The 18943-nt window shown below is 45.7% G+C and overlaps 3 protein-coding genes across 9 annotated transcripts in view; 2 read left to right on the forward strand and 1 right to left on the reverse strand.

Moving 5' to 3' along the window:
• Positions 1–5644, forward strand: part of LOC129841856 (myosin-10-like) — an 87308-nt gene extending 81664 nt beyond the window's left edge. For all 7 annotated transcript variants that reach the window (XM_055910183.1, XM_055910181.1, XM_055910180.1 and 4 more), the window contains one exon: positions 219–5644. In XM_055910183.1, coding sequence (XP_055766158.1) covers positions 219–429 — 211 coding nt within the window. In that variant the 3' untranslated portion in view covers positions 430–5644. The remainder of the gene's footprint in view (positions 1–218) is intronic.
• On the reverse strand, positions 5390–7896 carry LOC129841857 (uncharacterized). The gene is made up of 3 exons (XM_055910189.1): positions 7493–7896; positions 7264–7400; positions 5390–7134 (listed from the first exon to the last, which is right to left on the reverse strand). The coding sequence occupies exons 1-3, from the start codon at positions 7894–7896 to the stop codon at positions 5897–5899; spliced, it is 1779 nt and encodes a 592-aa protein (XP_055766164.1). The 3' UTR covers positions 5390–5896.
• Positions 7897–8308: 412 nt separating this feature from the next.
• On the forward strand, positions 8309–11773 carry si:ch211-120k19.1 (uncharacterized protein LOC563199 homolog). The gene is made up of 5 exons (XM_055910190.1): positions 8309–9930; positions 10236–10661; positions 10810–10880; positions 10990–11019; positions 11124–11773. The coding sequence occupies exons 2-5, from the start codon at positions 10241–10243 to the stop codon at positions 11256–11258; spliced, it is 657 nt and encodes a 218-aa protein (XP_055766165.1). The 5' UTR covers positions 8309–9930; positions 10236–10240; the 3' UTR covers positions 11259–11773.
• Positions 11774–18943: the final 7170 nt, after the last annotated feature.

Below are 18943 nucleotides of genomic sequence, written 5' to 3' on the forward strand. Positions count from 1 at the left end.
TTGTATAAAAGCTGTATTAAAACCTGTTTTTGCTATGTCATTACGGGGTATTGTGTGTCGATTGATGAGGGAAAAAATTGGTTGAATCCATTTTAGAATAAGGCTGTAATGTAACAAAATGTGGAAAAAGTCAAGGGATCTGAATACTTTCCAAATGCCCTGTATGAAAAACCCTCCCTTTATCTCCATGACCCTCTCTACCACCTCTCTCCCTCCAGGCGTGCTCCGATGCCCCTTGGGATGCGTTCAGGTCGCAGGGCGTTGGTGGATGATCTGTCGTGTGAGAACTCTGACTCGGAGGAGCCCCCCCCCTCCCCGACCCCTTCTTCTGGTACTGGCCCCGGCACTGGCCCCGGCACCCCCACACCCCCCTCTGAAAACAACAGTCTGGGACCCCCCCCACCATACAGCCTCAACGACACTGAGTAACACACACACAAACACGCATACATACAGATACATACTCACACAGACGCAAAGGCCTGCATACATGTATATGTACACATAGGCCTGCATACATGTATATGTACACATAAGCCTGCATACATGTATGTGTACACATAGGCCTGCATACATGTATATGCACACATAGGCCTGCATACATGTATATGTACACATAGGCCTGCATACATGTATATGTACACATAGGCCTGCATACATGTATATGTACATACAAATACACCCTCACATAGACTGACTTACTGATCCTGCACTTCTTTAAACTATTTCCTCTGCAGTCCAAACTAGAACAGAGAACATACACATACACACACACACACACACACACACACACACACACACACTCTCTCACACTCTCTCGCTCTCGCTCTCGCTCTCTCTCGCTCTCTCTCTCTCACACACACACACACACACACACACACACAATTTAAGGGGGGAAGAGGATTTGTTGATGATTCGTGAGCAAGAATATGGACTGTAATCTCACTGGGGGAAACTTCATCTCTCAGAAATCTGAGGGAAAGTGAATTATATCAGCATAGCCATGTTCTATTATTATGATACTGTATTACACTTCAAATGGCAGAAATAAGATGATTACTGACCACTATCAATGTAAAGCCATGTTTAACCCTTTGAGGAACTCTGACAATATTCTGCCCTGTGTTTAGTGTTCTAGTTGATGACATCGCAAAGGGCTGCTAAATGTTCTAGAATGCTGTAGAATCCTGGAATAAAACACTCTGAATAATGTTCCACTCCTCAAAGGGTTAATGACAATCTGCATGTTTGGGAAGACATTTTGCAAGACTAGAGAAACACATACACACACATGCACACGCACACACACAGGGGACTGATTAATGTTTCTATGTATGTAGTCCCTCTGTCAGTGTGTGTCTTGGAAAAGGCAATCGCTCATTGACTGCTAGTGTGAAAGACGGCTGATACGCTCTTCTGTCTTTTAACAAGCCTGGGAGAAACTCCCTTGAGTTGTTTATCTTTCTCTCTCTCACTTGAATTTCAATTTAAGGCCAAGTTATTATTTTAAAACGTATTTTAGAAAACAAACACAGAATGTCTGTGAAGTATTTTAGTATATATTACTAATTTGTAGTTTGAAATAGGTCATATATGGGGGAAATATCAATCAGGGAAGAGGGTTAAGTGAGAGAGAAAAAATGAAAAATGATAATCAACCTTGCTGTTGTATGCACAACGAAGAATGAAGCCAGCGTCAAGTTTTTATAGAAAAAGACTGATGCTATTTCACTCCATCATCACACATACTGGTGAAACTGGCTAGGGTATAAACACCGGCATCATCACACATACTGGTGAAACTGGCTAGGGTATAAACACCGGCATCATCACACATACTGGTGAAACTGGCTAGGGTATAAACACCGGCATCATCACACATACTGGTGAAACTGGCTAGGGTATAAACACCGGCATCATCACACATACTGGTGAAACTGGCTAGGGTATAAACACCGGCATCATCACACATACTGGTGAAACTGGCTAGGGTATAAACACCGGCATCATCACACATACTGGTGAAACTGGCTAGGGTATAAACACCGGTATCATCACACATACTGGTGAAACTGGCTAGGGTATAAACACCGGCATCATCACACATACTGGTGAAACTGGCTAGAGTATAAACACCGGCATCATCACACATACTGGTGAAACTGGCTAGGGTATAAACACCGGCATCATCACACATACTGGTGAAACTGGCTAGGGTATAAACACCGGCATCATCACACATACTGGTGAAACTGGCTAGGGTATAAACACCGGCATCATCACACATACTGGTGAAACTGGCTAGAGTATAAACACCGGCATCATCACACATACTGGTGAAACTGGCTAGGGTATAAACACCGGCATCATCACACATACTGGTGAAACTGGCTAGGGTATAAACACCGGCATCATCACACATACTGGTGAAACTGGCTAGGGTATAAACACCGGCATCATCACACATACTGGTGAAACTGGCTAGAGTATAAACACCGGCATCATCACACATACTGGTGAAACTGGCTAGGGTATAAACACCGGCATCATCACACATACTGGTGAAACTGGCTAGGGTATAAACACCGGCATCATCACACATACTGGTGAAACTGGCTAGGGTATAAACACCGGTATCATCACACATACTGGTGAAACTGGCTAGGGTATAAACACCGGTATCATCACACATACTGGTGAAACTGGCTAGGGTATAAACACCGGCATCATCACACATACTGGTGAAACTGGCTAGAGTATTAACACCGGTATCATCACACATACTGGTGAAACTGGCTAGAGTATAAACACCGGTATCATCACACATACTGGTGAAACTGGCTAGAGTATTAACACCGGCATCATCACACATACTGGTGAAACTGGCTAGAGTATAAACACCGGTATCATCACACATACTGGTGAAACTGGCTAGGGTATAAACACCGGTATCATCACACATACTGGTGAAACTGGCTAGGGTATAAACACCGGCATCATCACACATACTGGTGAAACTGGCTAGGGTATAAACACCGGTATCATCACACATACTGGTGAAACTGGCTAGGGTATAAACACCGGCATCATCGTATACCTTATCAATCCATCTTATGATTGTCACAAATTGATGAAATGTTGCTATCTTTTGTCATGAGAAGCGATGACAACCAAACATGTTATTGCAGTTGCATCAAACACTATTGCAAAACAAACCATGCAGTTTGTCTCCGGTGCTGTGCTCTGATCTGGGTTATCTAGACATCCAGTGACCTTTTTGGATTGAGACAGATAGGTAGTTACTGTAGATAGGCCAATGGATTACATAGGTAGGTATAGGTAGATAGATACAGTAGGTAGATAGTTTCTTTAAGTCTTTAACATATTGCTTCTTATAAAGTACAGGCAGTTGAATCTATGTCATTTATATCAGTCTGAATAGGAGCAAAATCCTCCATTATTTATTGCCGCTGGTTGTTTTTTGTATTGTTTCCAGTCTGTTCAGACATATCATTGGTAGATGACATACTGGTATGGTATCACTGGCACTGATGGAAAGGAAGACAGGGCCTCACACATACTGTAACCATGGCAATAGAGAGAGGTTAAGAACAGAATCACAATTACTAGGTAGATTGTGGTTAACAACATCTGCCTGTCTATGTATCGTGTTGTTGAATAATTCCTGGATGGGGTATTGGTTGTTCTATTTGACAGTGTATCAGGATGTTAGGGAAGTTTGTAGGTCTTGGTTAGTAGGGAATGCACTGGAAATATATTGGACAGAGAGATGACAGACATTTAAGACAGTAACCAACACTACATCAGAACTCACCTGTGGAGCAGGACACTAGAATCTCTTACACAGAACAGGAAAATGTGAAAATTGAGGACGTAATGTTGGTGTTTCGAGACTGCTAGTCATTCTCAACATATCATAAGCATCCATATCTTGTTTTTATCAAACAGACATATTGTACATTGTAATATTGATTTTTTTAAATTCATTCATTGTGTAATATATTTATGGAACAAAGCTTTTGTGTTTAACCAAATGTTGGGTGTATGGATGAGAAAAGGGACTTATTGTATACATAGTAGAATAGAATAGATTCAAGTAGAGTAGTATGGCGGAGACTGATGTTGGAGGAATTTCCACTGTAATCCATGGAACTACCCTCTGGAATAGCAGACGAAAGTGGAGGACTTTTCCCAGCAACTTCCGTTGGGTTCATTGTCTTCAGATCTGTCCTATGAAGCACCAAGAAAACCCTGTTTCTACCCAGAATTTCTGTATAGATCATTCTAGAACAGCAACTCTCTAGGCTTCCCTCCCCTGATATCATAATAGTGTTTTTGCGGAAGTCATAAGGGGTTGAATCTTCCAAAATGTTGTATTTTCATTAAGTGACAGACAGGGAGATTTCTAGCCAGTTAGAACATATGGTTTTAGAGTATACATGCCCCGCCCCCTTTAATCTCCAACAACATTCACGATTCATTCAAGTTTAACAAGTGCAAAGCCTTTTTGTTAATGTATATTGTTTATATTTGAACTCCTCTCAGCCCCAGAACCTCTCTGCCTGACACAGCAGAAGTCTGTACAGGGAATACATGTCCTGTCCACATACTGTTCTTACAGACACAGGACACCTTGACATAGGGACGTTTTGCTGCTCAGTCTAGTTAAACACTACGTATTTGCATGGTGGTGCATTCCATTGATAATAGCATTGGCTGTATAGTCTCACGGTTGTCTGCTCTTGCACAAGGAAGAGTATTTATCTCCCTCCACATAAGACTAGGACATTCCCGTTGAAAAGCATGCAGGGTTGAACAACTAAAAGGTTGTTTAAAGAGCATTTATCAGAGCAAAGTTACAGTTCCCCATCATTATCTCATGTCAAGCTTGACACAGTGGAGAGCAAAGCCAAGATCCATTTTGATCATTTTCGTGACAGTCCTATAGAAACAGTCAGATCTTTAGAACTAGCAACCTAATGAGGACATGGGATATTTTAATTAAGAATGAGTTCTATTAGTATTTGATTACAAAAAAATGACGACATGTATTTGGTCTATTTTTTCTTCCTCTTCATGTGATTTATTTGGCAAAATTTACTTTTTTTGTAAGTTACTGTAAATTCTGCACTTTACATATGCACCAATAGAGGGCAGACTCCGACAGTATCAGTGGCTGGCATTGGTTCACAGTCAGTCCCATCTCTCTGAAGATGATGCAGATTTTATATGTAAATCTAACTGATTTGTCAAAGATCTGAGCAGATGTTTTAAATGTTATTTGGATGCAAACTGTCACTTTAAAGTTGTGAAAATTAAGATCACTACATTTTAAACTATCTAGGTTTGGTCTTCAGGGGAAGTAGTAGGAAGGTTGGTTGGAGGTTAAAGGTTAAAGGCTGACCCCTGGAATGTGATCAGAGAACTGAAGTGTGTGCCTCTGTAGAGAGACCGGTGCTTTTTCAAAGGTGTTATAATTTTGTTGATTTTCTGTCTTTTATGGCTTCTGTGGAAATTGAACATTTTGGAAATGTGTTGTTTATTAGCCATTTTTTGTTTATGATGCTGTAATTATAAAACATATCTGACTGGGGTGAACTTTAATATATGTTGTTGGTTTTGACATTTTGTGTGTTTCAATTTGTTAATTGATTTGGTGAACACTCATTTACATGTACACATTTACTGTAATTTAATGGAGGAGAGACTAATACTGACTTATTTAAATACGTTTCACCATTTATCAATAAAACATTACACATATAAAGAAGTGAATACAGTAACACAGTCAAACCACAATAGATCATTTATAAGGTGAAGTATCATTCCCGCTTTTTAGTGGCAATGCAGTAAAGTTGGGCAGTAGCGGGACCCACTACTCACACTGATGGGCCGCCATGATATCAGTGAACAGCCAATCATCTTCCAGGGGCGGGGTCAGAACCTGATGTGGATGAGGGGTGTGAACTGGGGCCGGGAAGGATCTGGCCACTCCCTCATAGGGAATACAACTCTGATTCATATCATCATTCACCAATGAAAAGGTACCATCTTGTTGGGCACAAGACCTCTGAAGGATGTTGGGGTCTGGGAAGTCACAATGGTAGCCTACAGAGGTGGACAGTTGGTTTGGGGTAATATTTAAACAGGTGAAGTGCCTATCTGTACCTTGTCTTCCCACAGCACTCTCCAACATACACTGTGAGCTGCCCTGGCCACTAATGAAGTCTCTTATGGCTGTTACTGGATCGATAGAACATCCGTATCCAGATCCGTATTCATACTGCCCTCCATCACAGTCAATCCGCTCCATCTCAGATCTACCGTCACTGCTGCTGCTGGTGTGGAGCATCAACTTCTCTATGAAACTTTCGGATTGGTTCAGATACGTGATGTCATCAACGTGCGGCTTATCACCTAGGCTCCTCTCATCACCAGGATACCCCCAGATGGTCTCTAGATGGGCCGGAGGATCCCCATCATTCTGTGGTTCAACCTCTGAGTCCCACAGCCTCAACACGTCCATTCTCTGGCTCTCCACTGTGTCACTGTCTGCCATATTGTTTTGGGACTGGAAGCAAGCGGAGTTGTCTGCGACCGTTGTGACCCCAAAGTCACAGGAATCTAGGGACAGAAGGGATAGTCCGGGCGAGAGGGGAGTTGGGTTGAAAGTTGAGGTATCCAAGTTTAGAGGTAGAGCCCTCTGGTTTTGAGTTGGGGCCATGATATTTGAATTTGAGTCGCGTCTGAGTTGTGTTTCATATTTCTCTCTAATGCTGTCTATCCAGCTATAAAGGCTCTCCTCTGAAGTGACATCACAACTGAAGGGTTCTGTGTCAAAGTGTTCCTCCTCTTGTTCTAAGGCAATGGTTTTCTCTGATGTTATGGATGATCTGAAGTCAGTTTGATTTTCTGTTCTGCCCCACTGTTTATGAGTTGTTTGGTATGTTCCTTTACTTGGAGTGTTGCTGTTGGACTGGTCCATTTGGAGATGTTTGGGGTAGAGTCTCCTCCATTGGTCTCCAGGGTCTTTCTGTTCTGTTGCAAGGGCTTCAGTTTCATGTGAACCAAGGGAAAGGTCTGCTTCTGCACTTACAGGAGCTGGAGGGGAGTCTGAGTCAACATGGTGGTTCATTCAGAGGGAGGAGAAAGGACAAAAGGTGAATATAAGTATAAACATCATAGGAGCCCAGTTTGCTTAATTTATGCATCAAGTCACCTGGATAATTAAAGAGAGAATACCTTCTTTAGAGGTGCTGTTAGATTGGTCAGTGGTTATTGGCTGTCGTGATGGGGAAGGTGTGTCGCTATTCGCTACCTCCGTTGAGAAGAGGACAGACACAAGCTGGTGATTGGCTGCCTCTATCTCTGCAAACTTCCTGTTTGAGAGAAGGGGCAGTATATAATTTCAGTTTAGGGCATCTTAGAATGGCACTCACTCTCACCAGAAACACATACGGTACACACACACCTCTGGATCATGTTGTGTAGGAAGCGCCGGTGGTTGACTTGACGTTTGGACGGCCTGTTCTTCCTTGGTCTCTGGAGTGTCCGCATCATGTGGCCTGCTGCTGATGTCACAAAGGTAAAGAGGTCGCGACCCCAGGGAACACCTCGCTCCACCCTGGGTTCAAAAGTCACAGAGTTGGATGGACGCATGGCTGGAAGGAGGAGAAGGGAAGAGAGGAGTAACAGGTCTGGGGTATTAAACAGGGATGTGGTGAGAGAGAAGGATGAGGTGGGAGGGGTAACAGAAGTATCAACATTAGGAGACAGTGATGGTAAAATATGAGTTTCTGAAGTCCAAAGACATTTCTTGTGAGCTTCCAACCATATGGGAGCATATACCACTAGAAGTGACAGCAGATATGACATGTAAAAGAACCATTGAAATGTGGGAAACTTATAGTGTAATTTTGAAGGCCTATCCCCAATGTCTAAGTTAGAATTATTCAGTTTCACATTTTCAGTGGAACACCAGAATGCAACAACAACAACATGTCAACCTGCATTAGACATGAAATCTGTTGCCACAATTGTGAAACTACAACTTCACTAAGTCTTAAACTGGACCTACAGAAACAAAACCCACACAAGTGGGCTGGGCACTCCTGTAACATATTAGGGTATCCCATAATTGTTCAGATATTACATTGGTTTAAAACAATAACCAAAACCCTCTAATAATTGGTCCAGCTGACTATTTTCAGGGAATATTCTGTCCAAGGTGTATTTGGAATGATTAAATAATGGTCATTTAGCTGACAGAATAACGGTCCATGCAAGAATCAAACCCATAACATTAGGGACGCCAGCATCATGCTCCAACAAGCTGGACCATCAAAACCACTTATTAAACAAATACTATTCTACAATATAGAATAATACAAAGAAAACTCACCGTGGCACTGCTGTGGCTATCTCTAGCTCTGCAGACTGGCTCCAATAATGTGTCAGAAAGACAGGTTGAGGTACAGATGGAGAGAGAGGTGGGGTTTCGTGGTTGATTGTGTGTCTGTGTATGTGTTTCAATGAGTCAATGCTGTACGTCACACATCAATCCCCTGCTCTGAGACAGAGCAGCCCGACAAATGAAGAGTGGTTGGGGAAGTGAGGGATGAGAGACAGAGACGAGAAAGAGGGCAATTATCTGAGAAGTCAACTGCTTGTAGAAGCGTAGGCGCACATCTCCATTGTGAGGAACACTAAAGGCAGCTTGTTAACTACTGAAAGACACAAACGCACCAGTTGAGGTACTTAACAAGCTGTTCATTATCACATTTTCTGAGCTCAGAGCTGAGGTGGTTGCTAATGGCACATTGCCCTTGAGGGTCTGCAGAGGTCTGTCCTAGCACTCTATTTTACATATCTATGGCAGCACAGCGAATGAATAGACTATCCTCACCGCATAACTGAATAACGGGTAGTGTGTGTGTGTGTGTGTGCTATTTCAAATAGGAAAATCTATAGGCCTCTATCCCAAAGTGGGAGCAGAAATGATTGCCACCATCTTATTCCATGTAATTGGGAGTTTGGGGTGAACTATTCCTTTAAATATATACACTGTGCTTATCATTGTAAATTCAACTTACCACGGGTAACCAAAGGAGGGAAGTGTGGTTTCAGGAGTGGCATCTATTTTTAGTGCAGCCACATGCATGAGACCAGGGTCTACTCTGCCTTTGAGAAACAGCATGTTGTTGGTATAGATTTGCTGACTTATACTGTGGACCATTACTTTGGTAAGTGACATCACTCATAACCCTTTTTCCAGCAGTAAAGAGTAGGAGTGTGGATCTTTGTTGTCACTATTGGCAGTTTTGCAGCAAGTAGCCACAGACAGACACATGGCTGTGGCAATGAATGGGAATGTGTTGAGAAAGGTAATACCATTCTCCCACCAAAGTCAGTTATAAACACGATCTGAGAGCATCAGTTAAATGTAGTGGACGTGCATTTAATAGGCTAGTACAGTAGGCTACCTTAGAACCATAGTGGTAGTAGCACTGTAGTAATACTGTATTTAGGTTGATTGGTGGTATTGTACCAGTATGACAACTCCTGCTATTCATCAGATCTGTCTAATTCATGTTCTAAACACTACGCGCTGTATCCCTCTAGCTCTTTTCCTCCATGTATCCATTCACTCTCCCTCCTGCTTTCCCCATCTGTGCTTTTCTCACATGCTTTCATTGCAAAAGAAGGCTACTAGGTAAAGCCTTATCACACTCCCTCTGACAGAACTTTGACCAGCCAAGCAGACCTCTCTGACCTCTGAGAACCTGCCTCTTATTGGCTGAGAATTCCATTGACCCCACCCTTCCCTGTCCTCCAGAAGCAAGCAGTGTGAATCTTGTGCCTCTGCCACTGCTGTGTTCCAAGCGGTGGACGAGACAGCTAAGTTGTAAGGTAAGTTGTCTCTCTCTTAAAGCAACGAGTCATAGCTCAATTTGACAAGGCAAAACAAGGTTATCAAGGTTATTTTGTTTAATTTATATATCATAGCCCACTGGCTTTGAGGATTGGGTGGGACCTTAGAAAATATGGTGTAATGAAATCAAAAGTCCACTTTTATCCAAAATAAAATGATCATTGAATCTAGCTTGTGACGCTAATAGCCTATATGTAAGTGAAATATAATCCATTAGTCATAAGGAATATTTTCTTTCTCATTCCATAATGTTTACACTTTGTTTCTCCCCTGAATTCACCAGTAACCATGAGCCGAGCCTGGGCCTTGTTTAAGGCCCACCCCTACATCAGCAACGTGGTCGGATACACAACCCTGTTCGCATCCGCGGACCTCATACAGCAAAGCATGCTTGGAGGGAAACAGAGTGGTGGATTTAACACAGACAAGGGAACACTCACCATCCATGACTTAGAGGGGGCCAAGCTTAACATGGAGGGAACCAATAATTCCACTGGTACTAAAAGTGTCACAACATGGGCTGATATTGACTGGTCCCAGACCGCTCGAGTGGCCTTTGTTGGGTTCTGTTTCCATGCCAATTTCAACTACCATTGGCTGAAGGGGCTGGAGAGGATGTTGCCAGGGAGAGGGGCCAAAAGGGTGTCGGGGAAGGTAGTGCTGGATCAACTGGTTGCTGCCCCCGCTACTATCAGTGCCTTCTTCATAGGTGTGTGTGTGTGTGTGTGTGTGTGTGTGTGTGTGTGTGTGTGTGTGTGTGTGTGTGTGTGTGTGTGTGTGTGTGTGTGTGTGTGTGTGATAACTTTCAATGTGTAAGACTTAAATATTGTTCTATAATATGAGTTCATCTTTTTAAGGTCTTAGTGTATTAGAAAACAAAGAGGACCCATTGGAAAACTGGAGGGAGAAATTCTGGACTTCATACAAGGTAAGGATGCAGAGAATTAATTAGTTGCTTAAGGAAGAGAGGACAGTCTAGGTCAGCACAACCACATTAATGGTCTCTCTGTCTCCCTCTCTTTTGTTGTGTATGACAGACTGGAGTGGTCTACTGGTCAACAATGCAGGTAGAAACAATAACAACACATTATATGCATACACACACACACACGCACACTGATTATCTCTCGCTCTCTCTCTCTCTCTCTCTCTCTCTCTCTCTCTCTCTCAGGCATTGAATTTCTCCCTGGTTCCCCCAGTTGCTCGTACAGTGTTTGTGGGTGGCATCACACTGGTGTGGACAGTATTCCTGTGCCATTTCAGACAGCAGAAAGATGATACACAAACCAAACCCCCCTCTCACTGATATGGATGTTATTGGATGAGTTGTGTGATGAGAAAATGTGACAATTATTTAATTGAATAGCTTTTATGTGTTGCACGCTTATAACTTGATTAAAGTAGTTATTTTAAAGAATGTGTTTTTCATCTTTGCATGATGGCAGGTAGACTAGCAGTTAAGAGCGTTGGGCCACTAACTGGAAGGACGCTGGTTCGAATCCCCGAGCCTACTGACATACCTGTTGATGTGCCCTTGAGCAAGGCACTTAACCCTAATTGCTCCTGTAAGTCGCTCTGGATGAGAGCATCTGCTAAATGAAAGCAAAAAATATATATATAGATACACAGTTGAAGTCGGAGCCAAATACATTTAAACTAAATTCTTCACAGTTCCTGACATTTAATCCCAGTAAAAATTCTGTCTTAGGTCAGTTAGGATCACCACTTTATTTTAAGAATGTGAAATGTCAGAATAATAGTAGAGAGAATCGTTTATTTCAGCTTTTATTTCTTTCATCACATTCCCAGTGGTTCGGAAGTTTACATACACTCAATTAGTATTTGGTAGTGTTGCCTTTAAATTGTTTAACTTGGGTCAAACGTTTCGGGTAGCCTTCCACAAGCTTCCCACAATAAGTTGGGTGAATTTTGGCCCATTCCTCCTGACAGAGCTGGTGTAACTGAGTCAGGTTTGTAGGCCTCCTTGCTCGCACACACTTTTTCAGTTCTGCTCACAAAGGTTCTATAGGATCGAGGTCAGGGCTTTGTGATGGCCACTCCAATACCTTGACTTTGTTGTCCTGAAGCCATTTTGTCACAACTTTGGAAGTATGCTTGGGGTCATTGTCCATTTGGAAGACCCATTTGCGACCAAGCTTTAACTTCCTGACTGATGTCTTGAGATGTTAATTCAATATATCCACATAATTTGACTTCCTCTTGATGCCATCTATTAAGTGAAGTGCACCAGTCCCTCCTGCAGCAAAGCACCCCCACAACATGATGCTGCCACCCCGTGCTTCACAGTTGGGATGGTGTTCTTCGGCTTGCAAGCCTCCTCCTTTTTCCTCCAAACATAACGATGGTCATTATGGCCAAACAGTTCTATTTTTGTTTCATCAGACCAGAGGACATTTCTCCAAAAAGTACGATCTTTGTACTTTTGTACCTCCAGCATCTTCACAAGGTCCTTTGCTGTTGTTCTGGGATTGATTTGCACTTTTCGCACCAAAGTACGTTCATCTTTAGGAGACAGAACGCATCTCCTTCCTCAGCAGTATGACGGATGCGTGGTCCCATGGTGTTTATACTTGCGTACTATTGTTTGTACAGATGAACGTGGTACCTTCAGGCATTTGGAAATTGCTCCCAAGGATGAACCAGACTTGTGATTTCTTTTGATTTCCCTATGATGTCAAGCAAAGAGGCACTGAGTTTGAAGGTAGGCCTTGAAATACATCCACAGGTACACTTCCAATTGACTCAAATGATGTCAATTAGCCTATCAGAAGCTTCTAAAGCCATGACATAATTTTCTGGAATATTCCAAGCTGTTTAAAGGCACAGTCAACTTAGTTGTAACAATTCCAGTGGTGGAAACAAGAGTCAGGTGCAGAGAGCAGGAATCTCTTACAAAAGGTGGAATTTATTTCCTTCACGAAATCACCTACAAAACGGTGACGCCACTTTAAACACTGGGCGCGTAAAGAAAAAATGTCCAACATCAATAGAATGACGAAATCCACAAAATACACACCACAAACACGAAACAGAAAATCAAGCCCGCACAAAAGGGAGCGGGCAAACTGGGTTTAAATAACCCCTAATCTAAACATACAACAGGTGAAACAAATTAGACAAACTAAAAGGATAACAGAAAAGGGGATCGGTGGCAGCTAGTAGACCGGAGACGACGACCGCCGAGCGCCGCCCGAACGGGAAGAGGCACCATCCTCGGCGGGACTCGTAACAGTACCCCCCTCCCGACGCGCGGCTCCCGCAGCGCGCCGACTCCGGCCTCGAGGACGACCCGGAGGACGAGGAGCAGGGCGCTCCGGATGGAGGCGGTGAAAGTCCCTCAACAGGGACGGATCCAAGATGTCCCCCACCGGTACCCAGCATCTCTCCTCCGGACCGTACCCCTCCCAGTCCACGAGGTACTGCAGGCCCCTCACCCGGCGTCTTGAGTCCAGAATAGTTCTGATCCTATACGCCGGGGACCCCTCGATGTCGAGAGGGGGAGGAGGGACCTCCGGCACCTCACCTTCCTGCAGGGGACCAGCTACCACCGGCCTGAGGAGAGACACATGAAACGAGGGGTTAATACGATAGTAAGAGGGAAGTTGTAACCTATAACACACCTCGTTTATCCTCCTCAGGACTTTAAATGGCCCCACACACTGCGGCCCCAGCTTCCGGCAGGGCAGGCGGAGGGGCAGGTTTCGGGCCGAGAGCCAGACCCTGTCCCCTGGTGCAAACACAGGGGCCTCACTGCGGTGGCGGTCAGCGCTCCTCTTCTGCCGTTCACTGGCCTGCTTAAGAGAGTCCTGGACCGCTCGCCAGGTCTCTCTAGAGCGCTGTACCCATTCCTCCACCGCAGGAGCCTCAGTCTGGCTCTGGTGCCACGGAGCCAGGACCGGCTGGTACCCCAGTACACACTCGAAAGGCGACATGTTCGTAGATGAGTGGCGGAGTGAGTTCTGGGCCAACTCCGCCCACGGGACGTACCTCGCCCATTCTCCTGGCCGGTCCTGGCAATACGACCTCAGAAACCTACCCACCTCCTGGTTCACTCTCTCCACCTGCCCATTACTTTCGGGGTGATACCCAGAGGTAAGGCTGACCGAGACCCCCAGACGCTCCATAAACGCCCTCCATACCCGGGACGTGAACTGGGGACCTCGATCAGATACGATATCCTCCGGCACCCCATAATGCCGGAAGACGTGGGTAAATAGAGCCTCCGCAGTCTGTAGGGCCGTAGGGAGACCAGGCAATGGGAGGAGACGACAGGACTTAGAGAACCGATCCACAACGACCAAAATGGTAGTGTTCCCCTGAGACGGAGGAAGATCCGTCAAAAAATCTACTGATAGATGAGACCATGGCCGTTGTGGAACCGGAAGGGGTTGTAACTTCCCCCTTGGTAGGTGCCTAGGAGCCTTACTCTGAGCGCATACCGAGCAGGAGGAGACATAGAGTCTCACGTCCTTAGCCAAGGTGGGCCACCAGTATTTCCCTCTAAGACCACGCACTGTCCTCTCCACCCCCGGATGACCCGAAGCAGGTATTGAGTGAGCCCACCGAATCAATCGATCACGAACACCAAGCGGTACGTACCTACGGCCAGTCGGACACTGGGACGGCGCAGGTTCTACCCTCAACGCCCGCTCGATGTCCGCGTCCACCTCCCATACCACCGGAGCCACCAGACATGAGGCGGGAAGGATGGGAGTCGGATCGATGGGCCGGTCATCCGTGTCATAGAGACGAGACAGCGCGTCGGCCTTTGTGTTGAGGGAACCTGGTCGGTAAGAGATCGTAAATCTAAAACGAGTAAAAAACATGGCCCACCTCGCCTGACGCGGATTCAATCTCCTCGCCTCTCGGATATACTCCAGATTGCGATGGTCAGTCCAGATGAGAAAAGGGTACTTAGCCCCCTCAAGCCAGTGTCTCCACACCTTCAGGGCTTTTACCATAGCTAGTAACTCCCTGTCCCCCACATCATAGTTCCGCTCCGCCGGACTCAACTTCTTAGAAAAGAAAGCACAGGGACGGAGCTTCGGTGGCGTGCCCGAGCGCTGTGATAGCACGGCTCCAACACCAGCCTCGGACGCATCCACCTCCACTATGAACGCTAATGAAGGGTCCGGATGCGCCAACACGGGAGCCTCAGTGAAACGTGCCTTCAACTGGTTAAAAGCTCTCTCAGCCTCGGCCGACCACTGTAGACGCACCGGCCCTCCCTTTAGCAGTGAGGTAATGGGGGCCGCCACTTGGCCAAAACCCCGGATAAACCTCCGGTAGTAATTGGCAAACCCTAAAAACCGCTGCACCTCCTTTACCGTGGCTGGAGTCGGCCAATTACGCACGGCGTTAACGCGATCACACTCCATAACCACCCCTGACATGGAAATGCGATAACCCAGGAAGGAAACGGCTTGTTTGGAAAACACACATTTCTCAGCCTTGACGTATAGGTCATGCTCCAGCAGCCTCCCAAGAACCCTGCGCACCAGGGAAACATGCGCGGCGCGTGTAGCAGAATAGATCAGGATGTCATCAATATACACTACCACACCCTGCCCGTGCAGGTCCCTGAGAATCTCATCTACAAAGGATTGGAAAACGGCTGGAGCATTCTTTAACCCATACGGCATGACGAGGTACTCATAGTGGCCTGATGTGGTACTAAACGCTGTTTTCCACTCGTCTCCCTCCCGAATACGCACCAAATTATACGCGCTCCTAAGATCCAGTTTTGTGAAAAAACGTGCTCCGTGGAATGATTCCACCGCCGTAGCGATGAGAGGTAGCGGATAACTAAATCCCACTGTGATTGAATTTAGACCTCGATAATCAATGCACGGACGCAGTCCTCCCTCCTTTTTTCTCACAAAAAAGAAACTCGAGGAGACGGGTGACATGGAGGGCCGAATGAACCCCTGTCTCAGAGCTTCCGTGACATATGTCTCCATAGCCAACGTCTCCTCCTGTGACAAGGGGTACACATGACTCCTGGGAAGTGCAGCGTTCACCTGGAGGTTTATCACACAATCCCACCGTCGATGAGGTGGTAATTTAGTCGCTTTCTTTTTACTAAAAGCGATAGCCAAATCGGCATATTCTGGGGGAATGCGCACAGTGGAAAACTGGTCTGGACTCTCCACCGAGGTGGCACCGATGGAAACTCCCACACACCTACCTGAACACTCCTCTGACCACCCCTGAAGAGCTCCCTGTCTCCAGGAAATGAGGGGATTGTGAATGGCTAGCCAAGGAACCCCCAACACCACTGGAAACCCAGGTGAATCAATAAGGTAGAAACTAATCTGCTCCCTATGATCCCCCTGTGTTACCATGTCCAGCGGAATCGTGGCCTCCCTGACCAGCCCTGACCCTAGCGGTCGGCTATCTAAGGAGTGCACAGGGAAAGGAGGGTCTATCTGTACCAACGGAATACCCAACTTACGGGCTAGACCGCGATCCATAAAACTCCCAGCTGCGCCTGAGTCTACGAGCGCCTTATGCTGAAGAGAAGGGAAAAACGCAGGGAAGAAAATAATCAAAAACATGTGACCGACAGGAAGCTCTGGGTGAGTCTTGTGCCTACTCACCTGGGGTGATCGAGGAGTATTCCGCCTGCCATCTCCATTCCCAGAGGCGCTCCTCCAACACCGGTCTGAAGTGTGTCCTCTCCTGCCACAATAGGTGCAAGAGTAGCTACCTCCTCTGGCCCCCCTAGATGCAGCCCCTCCCAACTCCATCGGGGTTGAAGTGGGAGGACTGGGAGGTGGAACGGACAGGACCCCCTCTGAACGCCCGCGGGCAGCTAGCAGGTTGTCCAGTCGAATAGACATGTCAATTAACTCATCAAGAGAGAGCGTAGTGTCTCGACAAGCTAGCTCCCGACGGACGTCCTCCCGAAGGCTACATCGATAATGGTCCATCAGGGCCCTGTCATTCCACCCCGCGCCAGCAGCCAAGGTCCGGAACTCCAAAGCGAAGTCTTGCGCACTCCTCGTCTCCTGTCTGAGGTGAAACAGTCTCTCACCCACCGCTCGGCCCTCCTGAGGGTGGTCAAATACGGCCCGAAAGCGGCGAGTGAACTCTGGGTAGTTGTCCCGAACAGAGTCTGGGCCGTTCCAGACCGCATTAGCCCATTCCAGGGCTCTACCAGTCAGACAGGAGATGAGGAGGCTAACACTCTCCTCTCCAGAGGGAGTCGGACAAACAGTGGCCAAGTAGAGCTCCAACTGGAGCAAAAACCCCTGGCACCCAGCCACCGCTCCATCGTACTCCCTTGGGAGCGCAAGACGCAATGCACCCGAACCTGATGCTGACGTTGATGGGGAAGGTTGCCCCGTCTGGGAAGGAGCTGGGGTTGTAGTCGGGATACCACTCCTCTCCCATCGTTCCATCCTCTCCATCATCATGTCCATTGCTGTCCCTATTCGATGAAGAACGGCGGTGTGATGCTGGACACGCTCCTCCATCGATGGGAGAGGGGTGGTTGCTGCTTCTGCTGACTCCATTCCTTTTGGTGCGGGCTTCTGTAACAATTCCAGTGGTGGAAACAAGAGTCAGGTGCAGAGAGCAGGAATCTCTTACAAAAGGTGGAATTTATTTCCTTCACGAAATCACCTACAAAACGGTGACGCCACTTTAAACACTGGGCGCGTAAAGAAAAAATGTCCAACATCAATAGAATGACGAAATCCACAAAATACACACCACAAACACGAAACAGAAAATCAAGCCCGCACAAAAGGGAGCGGGCAAACTGGGTTTAAATAACCCCTAATCTAAACATACAACAGGTGAAACAAATTAGACAAACTAAAAGGATAACAGAAAAGGGGATCGGTGGCAGCTAGTAGACCGGAGACGACGACCGCCGAGCGCCGCCCGAACGGGAAGAGGCACCATCCTCGGCGGGACTCGTAACATTAGTGTATGTAAACTTATGACTCACTGGAATTGTGACACAGTGAGTTATAAGTGAAATTATCTGTCTGTTAACAATTGTTGGAAATATTACTTGTGTCATGCCCAAAGTAGATGTCCTAACTGACTTGCCAAAACTATAGTTTGTTAACAAGAAATGTGTTGAGTGGTTGAAAAACGAGTTTTAATGACTCCAACCTAAGTGTATGTAAACGTCCGACTTCAACTGTATATATGTATATATATATATATATATACAGTACCAGTCAAAAGTTTGGACACACCTACTCATTCAAGGGTTTTTCTTTATTTTTACTATTTTCTACATTGTAGAATAATAGTGAAGACCTCAAAACTATGAAATAACACATACGGAATCATGTAGTAACCAAAAAAGTGTTGACAAATCAAAATAGATTTTAGATTCTTCAAAGTAGCCACCCTTTGCCTTGATGACACTCTTGTCATTCTCTCAACCAGCTTCATCTGGAATGCTTTTCCAACAGTCAACCAGCTTGAAGGAGTTCACACATATGCTGAGCACTTGTTGGCTGCTTTTTCTTCACTCTGTGGTCCATCTCATTCCAAACCATCTCAATTGGGTTGAGGTTGGGTGATTGTGGAGGCCAGGTCATCTGATGCAGCACTCCATCACGCTCTCCCTTACATAACTGGAGGTGTGTTTTTTTTGGTCAATGTCCTGTTGAAAAACAAATGATAGTCCCACTAAGGGCAAACCAGATGGGATAGCGTATCGCTGCAGAATGTTGTGGTAGGCATGCTGGTAATGTGTGCCTTGAATTCTAAATAAATCCCTGAAAGTGTCACAAGCAAAGCACCCCCACACCATGCCACCTCCTCCTCCATATTTCACGGTGGGAACCACACATGCGGAGATCATCCGTTCACCTACTCTGCGTCTCACAAAGACACGGCGGTTGGAACCAAAAATCAGACCAAAGAACAAATTTCCACGAGACTTGCTTGTGCTCGTGTTTCTTGCTTAAACAAGTCTCTTCTTCTTATTGGTGTCCTTTAGTA

Source organism: Salvelinus fontinalis, unplaced genomic scaffold (assembly GCF_029448725.1).
Source record: "Salvelinus fontinalis isolate EN_2023a unplaced genomic scaffold, ASM2944872v1 scaffold_0002, whole genome shotgun sequence".
NCBI classification, from domain to species: Eukaryota; Metazoa; Chordata; class Actinopteri; order Salmoniformes; family Salmonidae; genus Salvelinus; species Salvelinus fontinalis.

Excerpts from the sequence above, each read along its gene's own strand:
- LOC129841857 (XM_055910189.1), bottom strand. The coding sequence starts at position 7,896 with ATGTCATATCTGCTGTCACTTCTAGTGGTATATGCTCCCATATGGTTG. Across the intron at positions 7,401-7,492 it reads CTACACAACATGATCCAGAG|GAAGTTTGCAGAGATAGAGG; the intron begins GTGTGTGTGTAC and ends TCTCTCAAACAG. Across the intron at positions 7,135-7,263 it reads TAACAGCACCTCTAAAGAAG|ACTCCCCTCCAGCTCCTGTA; the intron begins GTATTCTCTCTT and ends ATGTTGACTCAG.
- si:ch211-120k19.1 (XM_055910190.1), top strand. The coding sequence starts at position 10,241 with ATGAGCCGAGCCTGGGCCTTGTTTAAGGCCCACCCCTACATCAGCAAC. Across the intron at positions 10,662-10,809 it reads TATCAGTGCCTTCTTCATAG|GTCTTAGTGTATTAGAAAAC; the intron begins GTGTGTGTGTGT and ends CATCTTTTTAAG. Across the intron at positions 10,881-10,989 it reads AATTCTGGACTTCATACAAG|ACTGGAGTGGTCTACTGGTC; the intron begins GTAAGGATGCAG and ends TGTGTATGACAG.